General features: G+C 29.1%; 1 protein-coding gene across 1 annotated transcript in view; it reads left to right on the plus strand.

The window, feature by feature from the left end:
* Positions 1-11,652, plus strand: part of LOC107168960 (uncharacterized) — a 41,537-nt gene that overhangs the window by 5,196 nt on the left and 24,689 nt on the right. The window contains exons 2-5 of the mRNA XM_015518530.2: positions 2,401-2,569; positions 2,668-2,926; positions 7,553-9,200; positions 9,275-9,442. Coding sequence (XP_015374016.2) covers positions 8,049-9,200; positions 9,275-9,442 — 1,320 coding nt within the window. The 5' untranslated portion in view covers positions 2,401-2,569; positions 2,668-2,926; positions 7,553-8,048. The remainder of the gene's footprint in view (positions 1-2,400; positions 2,570-2,667; positions 2,927-7,552; positions 9,201-9,274; positions 9,443-11,652) is intronic.

Raw genomic sequence — 11,652 nt, forward strand, 5'->3', positions numbered from 1 at the left:
ATGATTATTATCAGAAAATGGTATTGTGCTCTACTAATTAAACCTTTCTTTGCCTGTAAAAATGTTTTTATAAATTTTAACTGCATAAATACTAGTAGGTACCTAAAAAAAATTAAAAATTTATTCAGAAACATAATATGTAATTTTTTTAATATATTATATTTTAAAAATTGTAACAAATAATGTATTTTGTCCAATTTGTATGTGAACTTTAAAAAAAATATATCTGTATTATCCTGGTATGATAAAAATTTTATTCCTTAAAAATTAAAATGAATCTCGTTACAAGTCTTAATTTATACCTCCACTATAACGTTACATTTTTATTTTGTGTTAAGCATTTTCTTTCTCCCAAATAATTAGTGTTATTTTAAAATTTTATAAATTGATATCCATATTATGAAATAATAATAATTAGAAATAGCCTAAATTTAGTACCTGACATATCATTTGATAAAGATTTTAATGATTTTATAAAAATCTTAATATCAGATTTTTATTTGGTACTGTTACTTTTAAAATGAGTTCAAAAGTTAGTTATTTTAAAATGTGTTATATGTAAGTAAAATCCCTATTAAATCCCTATTTAGTATAGATTATCAAGTTAATTATTTATTCTTAAACTATTTTAAAACTACTGCTATTTTAGTATCCACTTATAGATGCTCCGGCTAAAAAATAAAATAAAATTTTAAAATTGTATTAAATTATTTTTGGAAATATTCGAAATAGCCAAATCATAAACCTAATAATAAAACAATTACCTATTTAAAATATTATATTTTATTCACATAATTTTCAAAAAAAAATTTTTATTCGTTTAACATGTATCAATTTATCATTTATCAAGTCTTTCTATTATACTATGTAGTATATATATATATAACATTTTAAATCTGTGTTTACATGTTATAGCAATCAAGTGAGTAGAAAGTAAACTTTAATTTGTAGTACTCAATTTTATTATACCCTTTAATCAATCCAAAAAACGCATGGATAAACACTTAAATAATGAGAATGGTTGGGAAATTGGAGGGGGTTACTGTGAGGGCGGTGACGGTTACATGTGTTTGCAATTACAAATGAGGCGGTAGTACTACGTGGTGGTACATAAGAAAAGCTTGTTTTGGATCGATTAACAGTGATAGCAGAGTGGAGGCATGGAAACAACTTTTACTCCGAAACTGGGTCGTGGAATATATTATTCTCTCGGTGATAGGCTGTGTGGGCGGCGATTTTTGCCCTGGATTATAGTATTTTCTGTCAGGGGGTGGCCTTTGCATATCATCCGTCGAGGTGGGTAATGTTTAAACTGTTGAGGTAAGAAATGGCTTCTCGTCATGTAGACGCCGTATTTACCCCTTGGACCAAATTTACTGCGACGCGGGTGCTGAATACGATCGTCCGCCCATCGGTGTCAATATATGGGTGGTTTTTACGAATCATGATTGAATGTAGGCGGATTCGTAGGTCGTCCTTTCTCTACACGCCTTCCCCATTCCATGTTATGAGCTTTTTCTGTTACCTAACAGATTCTGTTGCTATTTCGAGATCCGCAACCATTCAGTCAACTTTTGGTTCCTTGTAGCCACTGCATGCCATTTCTTATAGTATTTATTATCAATAATAGGTACTATAATATTACATATTTTTTTTAACTCATCGTTATTTATCACCGTTTGTTTTTCGTGCACATAGTGACCATTGTAATCGTTTATGTCATATTTCCTTCATCCACATTTACATGATACATGACAGTTCATTATTTGACTTATAATTTTTCAAAGATGTGTCATGCAATACCATCATATCGCCTAAGTCTCCACTGCAACATTATCCTCTGCTATTCGATGGGAAATGTTTTGCACACATCATCGGCTATTATATTTGTTGATATAATTCACACTCGGTGACTGCAACCAGCAACGACAACAGTGACGACCGAATCGATCAATTTCCTTTCTCAAACACCAATCTTTTTAATATCCAACTTCTTGTGTTCGTATTTTAGACATACAAACACAGATAATGTGCTTACCATCAAGTTTCATAATAGGTCAATTTACTCTAATTTTCAAATTAACGGAGCTAAACATGATCTGTTATGCGTAAATTTGCTTTGTTACGCACTTTAAGACGGAACAACAAATATGTGTGTTGCGTCCTAGCTCTTTATCTCTATGCTGTTCGCCTAATTTTGCATTTATTTTGCATTTAACTAATCATCGTCGTCATCGTAACTACCTCCAATCCAACAATAAAACGTCTCTCACAAAGCTTCCAAATACTTCTAAACTTACGCTTTAATATCTTTTCACTCGTATATTAAACCATCACTCTGATTCTAATCGTAGTCGTTGTCATTTCTTGATTTTACATAATCACTATGGAAATTTCCAGGAACAATAGACGAAATCGTTACTACAACTCTTAGCGACAGTGCTATTATTACATCAAAAACCAGCGACGAAAACAAAGTTAATGTTGTCGCATCTCCATCATAATACACGATCACTACCACCGTAATAACGATCACTATTACCGCAGTAACAAATACAACAGTAAGCAAGTAAGCATATGTATATGATATATGTATTAATTTCTGCGTGGTTCAGCACTCGCAACATCGATGTGTAACACAAGTATCACTAAATAAACACTTATTAGCTTTAACGGTAGCATGACGTAACGGCACAGATGATGCTAACGAGGATCGGTGGTGATTATTCCTAGTACACCTGCAGTGGTTCACGTGTGACAACAAAGAAAGTTGTCTGACGGTCAAAATGATAAAAAATGGCCTAGACTTATTCATTCTAGGAAAAAAAACCTCTCTTCATTATTGAAACCAGCAGTTACGCCGCATCAACTATAAGACTACTCTGCCGTAGACGTCCCTTTGTCTCAAATCATCATCCAAATACAGGTCAGTAAAATTATTTTCAATTTTTTTTTAATAAAATACCTAGAAATAATAATATCTAAACTTACAACAAAAACATAAAGAATATGATTAAATTTAAATACTCATTTGATGTGTAAGATTCTAAAATATAATTTATGTATTATAAAAACTTAAAAAGTGACTGACTTGCATACATCTTCTTTAATTTAAAAAAAAAATAATTTTTAGGGACTAAGATAAATCGGCGCAAAAATGTCAACGTGATGTTATTTGGTGCGATTGTTTTTTTTAGTTATCGGAATATGTATATATTTATTTTCTTATCCAATTACCGCGATCAAAAAAATATCGAATTCTCTAGGTATAGCAATTAAGACAAATATCAACAATATATTTTAAATAACAAGTTTGTATGCAATACAAAAATATAGACTTTTACGTTTTTATTAATTATCGGAGAAGAAGTGTTCAAGCTGGACACTTTTTTTTTTCTAAGCTTATGGCCGGAGCGTGCCCCCCCCTCCTATAAAAAACAAACTTAATCGTCAAATCGCATAAAATTGTGAATGAATATAATAATCCTAATATTATTTTTTTAAATTCACTTTTACTCTAGTGTTACTAAAAATCGTAGTTCGATACTTTTATAGCGTATTAATTACTGTGACAAGAGTGCAATGTATCTCAACTCTCATTATTTTAAAAACTTTTGGTTAAATTGCTTTTATATTACAATGAATTATTAGTATACTTTCAAAAAAATACATGGTTCGTAATTTTAATTTAATTTAATTTTAATTTTTTTAAATCCCTTATTGTTTATACTTTAGGGGGCTAAAAGAAATAATGACTGTTCTATTGAATAATCAAAAAAAAAATACGAAAAAATAGGAATATTTATGCAACAATTTTTGAAAAATCAAATTGAACCCTTCTAGCATAAAGTCCCATACATTTTTATGAGCATATGAAACATTACAGTATTCTACTATTTTCTACTCAAAATATTTTTATAATATTAGTAACCTCGTAGGAACTTAATTCAGTGGCGGTCCTTGACCAATTCCAGGGGGGGAGCGAAATATTTTTTACATTAAATACAATAAGTGCTCAAAAATAGAAATCATAAAAAAATTTATTTTATGTAATAATTTTATATTTTATATTTAACCAAGAGGGGGATCCACCCATCACCCCTCCCCCCCCCCATCCGTAGGATCGACACTGACTTAATAGTATTTACTGTAGAAATCGAATTTATCAAAATATAAACCTATATTTAAACTGTTCTACCTACCTTTTATGGTACATTTGTATTGACATTTCTAATATTATACTTAAATTTATAAAATTCTTTGTTTTTTTGTAATTGATAAACTTAAAAACTATCTTACCAATTTTTAAAATTTGTTTACCTACACAAATCTAAAGACTGTAAAAATAACATAGGCTGTATTTTATTTAAAAAAATATAGATCCTTATAAAAATAAAAAGCTCAGATTTTATATTTAGCCCAAAAGTATCAAAATTACGATGTCAAAAATCTTTAATTAATATTAGGACAAATCAACAAACATAAATTAACGAAAAAAGTGTATTTAAATATATTTTAATGGATGGATATTGGATATAATTTAAAAATAAATAGATACTATAAAAACTTTATTCTAATAGATCTTAAAAAAAATCAGTGGCACGATGCACCTAGCTTTTTTTACTAATGCAATAATTATGTTATTTATGTTTAAAAAATGAAAATTGTATTAAGTAATGAATTTAACATAAAGTTTGAATCAGATAAGAGGTGGGATTTCTACGGACAGCGAAGAGCATTCATTTATATATAAAAGCAAATGCATATATGCCCATAATATTCATTATGAAACTTTGGGAAGTTGTTGAGTACACTTCCACAAAGGTTTCTGGTATATTACATCTGGGCGTATTACAATCTGGACTGGGTTCCCCAAAACCAAAATACACCAATATAATACCGTATTTTGTATTAAATATTAATTGATTATTTTTTCTCAGGATAAGAAGTCAGGTTTTGCAACTATGTCATAAGCCACCGGATGGCATATTGTATCCAATTAACTGTTGGTTGAATTAATTTAGTAGAACTTTGAAACCTAAAAGTTAGAAATTATACACTTACGTATGAACCTCGTGGGGTCGCGGATCCAGCATAGGATTGTCTACCTGATATACTGCTCTCAAAATCACGAGTCTCACGGGCTACACCAGACGGAATGGCTATAATATAATATAATCAAACGTGTCCTGGCTGACTCATTGATTGATCTGATCAACGTAGAAGATTAACTATGATACCTATTGACTTTTGCAATTTTCATGATACCTGTATATGTATCACCATGTTAGTGGAAACTATAAAAAAGCATTTTCCAACGTTCTTATTATAGGTGGTACTTTTTATTTTGATATTCAATATGTCTGTTCTGTTTTAAACACCATTACATTTTATTAAATAAAAAACTTAATAAAGTTTGAACCATAAAGACTGTATTATAATAGATATACAGGTATTAGGTATAGTATGCATTTTCAATGTGGTTGACAGCTAGTATGAAATAATGTTATATTTATTATTACGAATATTACCTATACCTTCACAATTTGGTTTGTGTTTGTCAAAAGTTCGTTCAATCTATGTATTTCTAAAATAAAAATTAAATTAAACTAATAACAATGCAAAATGTCTTTAGACATCATTTAGAGTGACGGAATCTCCCACTGTGGAATATTTTTCATTTACAATTATTTATGACTTTATTCAAATTCAATATCTCCATTATGTTCAGTGTTTTATTTTCAATGACGAAGAACATTCGACACCTTTAATTATACCAATATATATATATATAATGACTTTTATGAATTCTTTTGTGTTTAAGTTTGCTGGTATTGTATTCAAGATTATTTATGTTGAGCAGACAAATTATTTATAATTACATTATTTTTTTTATATATATATATATAATCGCTTAAAAATGTTGAAGTATTTACCTACTCATAATCTTTTTATTACATTTATATTTTTTGATCATGGTTTTTAGGATATAAGCTTTATAGCCCATCAACTATATCCATATAAAACCTAACTTAAACAAGTAAATATTATTCAAAACAGCTATGAATGATACAATTTTTTAGACTATAATTGTGGTAATATCTTAAAAATATTAACTATTTATTTTATTCTAAAATTATAAGGTCCATCTAATTTTTTTCTTAAATTCGTTATCACAATTTTTTTATTACCATCCATAGTGAATAAAGCATATTTTTGAGGGACAGAATTATATTGTAAACAATATAGTGTCCCTGTGTTATATCATATTCATTGTATTGTAGATATAATATTATAATAATAAGATCGGCTCTAAACAAACTGGTTTTCAACAGATACTTTGTTTGTATTTTTATTTTTTTTTTTTTTTTTTAATATACTAACAATAATTATGCAATCTAGTGATAATCTAATAGAATATTTTTACAATAAGCACAATTAATGTTGTGGATTTAGAAAAAAAATATTAGAAAAATATAATGAAATAAAATGATTATGTGAAATTGCCATCGACAAGATTTAAATAAATGTAGAATTGTTCGTAAATTGATTATAAATATAAATATAATATTATTTATATTTATAGATATTAAACATGTTTTGTTATATTTTATGCACTTGGTAATTTTTCAAAAGTTACCTTATCTAGGTATTTTATTAACTGGGTATTTTGTTTTTGAAATATTTTGATCGTACATTTTATTAATTTACATACAATTTGTTTTTTTTTTTTTTAATTTAAATTTTATAAAAAAGAATCCTACATAAAGTATATTTTATTTTTAACTTACTTATGTACATATTGTATTTATATAAATAAATACATCCAGTAGCGGATCTGAAGATCATTTGAGGAGGGGGCGAATTGGTGTCATAGATTGATAGGTAATAATAAAGACGTAACCGAATACACATTTCCGATTTTCATATTTAAAAAATCCTTTTTTTTTGTATCATTTATTTATAAGTTTAATGTTATAGCTATGACTTATGAATTTCATATTCTTTTTATCATACGGCGCTATAGTTTAAGTAAAAAAAAATTCCCAATGAGGGGTAATCGCCACGTCGTCCTCCCCCCTCAAATCCGCCATTGAATACAGACCAAATTATCTATATTTACTTAACGTTTTAAAAATAAAAGCAAAACTAAACGTCATCATATATGTATGTGTTTAACTAAATTATATTTAAATGTAGAAGATAAAAAACAATATTTTGATTCTAAAAATGTTTCAATTCATAAACATATTAACATCGATTGAAACATTTTTAAATATTAGTTTCATTTAAAAAAAATATATATGTATTTATTTATTAACTTCCAATGATTATATAACAATTTCAATGTTAATTATGTTAATTTATAATATTAAATCGTACCAATATGGTACATTATCACCAGCTGTTTAGATCGTTTCAACAAAAATATTTATAGGATTTGTTGAGGCCTCTAAAGGCTTCAATATAAAACTATTTCATGTTATTATTTGTATTTTAATATTATGGTGATTTATTAATTTATTTACAAATATAAAAACTATGTTGTTAGGTGTGACGAATGAAGTGAACAAGTACATGCTGATATTATTACTGACTACCCTGCTTTCTCACCTCGGTGACGACAATTTCTCCTTCACTAGTTCCTGGAACACGGTCTCGTCTCTTGATTTGACCATTTCAACTTTACCATTCCTAGGGATGCAAGGCTACTGTAAGCACTGTAGCAAAAAGCAATAATATTGATATCAGAATTAAAGTCAAAGACTTGAACAAATACAGAAATAAAATTCAAATATTGCTATTATTATAGGAACAGAAATTTATTTCTATTGCCAAATATATATATATGCCAATATCAAATAAACACATTTCTAATAACGCAACAACTACTGCCATTTTACCAAAACACTATTGAACAATATTGCTTACTTTAATAGCACTTACAACATTTATCCAATATAGTTTCACCATACCATTTTCGATCCTCATAATTGAGCATAAATTCCGTATGAAAGTTCAACAGCAAAGACAAATATACTGGGATTATGAATCCCCTTGCGACCGAAGTCACCGGTCGTCGCAGCCTTTTGAATGGATTGGTGACAGCTGCCACAAGATCTTGGCGACATGGTCTTCAGCCTAACGGTCATAATTCGAACTCTTTGGTATTTCCAACTATTTCTACGTCAGTTAATAATAATTCAACTTGTCAAAATCCAGCCACAGATAACTCTAACATAACTGAAGAACAAAGAAGGTGGCAACAGCGTCAAGGAGAACACCGACTCAACGTCCTATGGTACGGTGGAGATGAAATGCAGGTAATACAACAGTCGCCAGCCGTTCTTTTCGAACTACACAATCGTTATCAGTCACCAGATGACTGGGAAAAACAACCACTACGACAACGGCGACATAAGTCTCAAAAATCGCAGCGCCAAAGGATTCGTAGAAAACAATCAACGTTACCAATATCGCCGATTGTATGGGCCATCCTATTACATACCATGTATTCAATTGCTATGGCTGCAGTTTATTATATATATAGCGTTGAATCTGGTAGTGGATGGATATGGTTAAGAGAAGTCGACAGCAGCAGTATATTTAGATGGTTATGCCTCTTACCACCGATGTGGTATTTTGTCGGACAAGCTTTTTGTGCAGTCACCATTGGTTATGTTTGGCACCAGTGGCAAAAACGGCAAAAGTGGTGTTGCTACATGTTAATCGCATTATTTATCACTGCAATTTTTCCATCTATACCACTATCCGAAGTCTTAGGAAATATAGTCGTGAATAAAATTACGCGATTTCCCGTGGAAAACTCTGCTGAAAGACAGAATCATTTGTTAGAACAACTCAACTCTTATAATTCAGAAGATGTTTATGAAAATCAATTAGCACTTTACGAAGGCTTATGGCACATGGCATTTTTCATATTCGTCTCGTACTGTCTGTTGTTGCCAACAAGTGTAGACAAACAATCAGATAACGAGTATAGCGAAACTATTAATGAAGAGCATAACGATAACAAAAAAAAATCGGAAGATAATTCCAAAGAAGACCGCCATGTTTCAACCGCTGTTTTGTTGTTTGGTATCGTAGGTTCTATCGGACACACAACCCTTAATATGTACATCGCATACCAACAACACAAGCGTCTGGTCAACAATTCGTCTATGGCGGCTATTCAACAGGTTCGTATAACTCTAAGAATATTCTTTCCAAGTCATGTTGCATTAATTTAAACTACTTTTTATTTTTTTAAAAGCTCATCGCCAACGTAGCAGTTCTGTCATGCGTCAACCTTGCTGGATGGCTATTGCGTCAGACGATAATCCAGGACCGTACAGACATTAGACATTATGAAGGGAACAGTAGATTTGATGGGAAACACAAATCTCTACGAATTGCATTGCGCCGTCAAGCTGAGAAGCTAGTAAGTACAGGTTTATCTGATTAATATTAAAGTATAATTTGGCCCGATTTCATAACTATAACCATTAAAAAATTTACGATTTTACTCGAATTGAAAACAATTTATACTAAAAAAATAAGAATCCATTTGTTGTTAAGTATTGGGGTAAAAATAAATTTTTAATGAACAACTTTTTAAAGTTGTGTTTTTATAATGTTTACTCTGTTCTAATAAAATACGTAGATTTGTCTTGAAAAGTTATTTTCGTTCATCAATATACCTATATTAATGCTGAATATTGTGCATAAATGACTCGTGATATTTGTTTTTATAAAAAATACACCTATGTATGTGTTTTACGTCATCACTAAATTATCATAAACATTACGTGAACCTAGTATTGTTGTGTCGTTTTCACATAAAAAAAAAATATATAAATCATAATCGTAGCAAAACAATTTTAGTACTTATGTATGTTTGTATGAATAAACTAATCTGGGAAAAAAAAGTTTTTATAATCGTTTTAGATTGATCTTTAAAATAACTCGCTATATGAGATATGACCTATATTTTATAGTACTCGTATATACTGTAATTTTACTTACCTATCGTATATACTTACGATGATTCAATGTATGTGATATGTGATTAGTCTTCTTTGATTTTTCGGTCATTGAGACCATACCGCCAACACATTTTCACCCTATAAATTTCTGTAAATCAGATTCCATAGATATATAAAAAAAAGTATCATTCTTACCATATAATTTAAGTGTTAAAATATAGTCACATATGTATTTTAAATTAAAACCCAATAAGCCTTAGCCATTCAATACCTTATTTGTTTAAATTTTGATGAGCTTAAATTAGGTAGATATTGTACAATTATGTGTGCACCATTTATTTATTTTTAACATACAATAAGTTTTTGAATAAACTGGAAATATTTTGTTAATTTATTTAAGAAAAAGTGAAACCCGATTGTTAGAATTCTCCCAAAACTTAGTGCATTTGAGCATCACCCTTACGCTCACATATTTGATTAAGTCATGGTACGTTAATTAAATATGACATAGTATCTTTTGGGTATAACCTGTTGGTGTGTACGCTGAAACAGTCGTTCGGCGATGTTCTGTCAAATATCTGTTGCGTCACTATCATAGATCAAGATCACAACTATGTATATAACTAAAATACAAAAAAACATATGATTAATTGGAATCGTGTTTAAAATAAGTTGCTTGTTTTGGTAAAAAAAACTTAAAATAAACAACATTTAAAAAAAAAATTTTTTATGAACTTTCAAACAATTTTTTTAGTCTAAATGTTCAAGTACCTACTCAAATTGCACGATAGTTCTTCCACAAGACTGCGCTAAACCTGCCAATCTAATAACTTTCATAATTAATATCGGATTTTGTTTCTTGGTGAATTTATTAATTTTTCAATTATATTTTTATAATTATATTTATAAATATTTTCAAATGGTTGACATACAACCAGTTAAGTCTGTTCGAAATGAGATAGGCTGTAGGTACCTGTTAAAACTCGTATTTAATTTAAACTACGGGATCTTATAATTATGCTATATACTGATTTGCATCGTATTTTCTGTTTATAGCATTGTGTATGTTGAGCTGTGAACACGTTTAGCAATCTTATAGGGTATTCCAAACTTTGGAAAATCAACTTTTATAAAACTAAAATTTCACAATAAAATACCTCATGTAAAATTGTTGAAAAGAAAACTTATGACAACATCTAAATAATTTTAGATTCTGAACGGAGTGATGAACTTATGAATGTATTGATTTTACAATGATGTGTGTGTTTTTTTTTGTGTGTCTGTTTACAGCATAACTAGTCGAAATAATGCTTCAATTTCAAACTTTGGGGGTGGTTTCCGATGGAAAAGTGAATATCATTAGTGCATTATAGAGGTCAAAAGTAAACAATTTCCAACAGTTTTCAAAAAAATCGAGAAAAACAAAAAAAAAGTGACAGAAAAACGGGAATTTTTACGCAAAACCAGTTTTCGACCAAATCGATATTTTTATATGGTTGTAATTCAAAAACTAATCACTAAAAATACTTAAAATTTTCACCAAATGTTTATGTTAGTTTTATCTATATACAGTTTAATTTTTTCGATTTTTATGAGAATTTTTTTTTGAAGTGTCAGAAAAAAAATTTGAAAATATAATACAAGGTTCCTTATGACTTATGAGTTT

This window comes from Diuraphis noxia, unplaced genomic scaffold (genome assembly GCF_037042655.1).
Source record: "Diuraphis noxia isolate RWA-SAM2 unplaced genomic scaffold, SU_Dnox_SAM2 contig0001, whole genome shotgun sequence".
In the NCBI taxonomy this organism is placed as follows: domain Eukaryota; kingdom Metazoa; phylum Arthropoda; class Insecta; order Hemiptera; family Aphididae; genus Diuraphis; species Diuraphis noxia.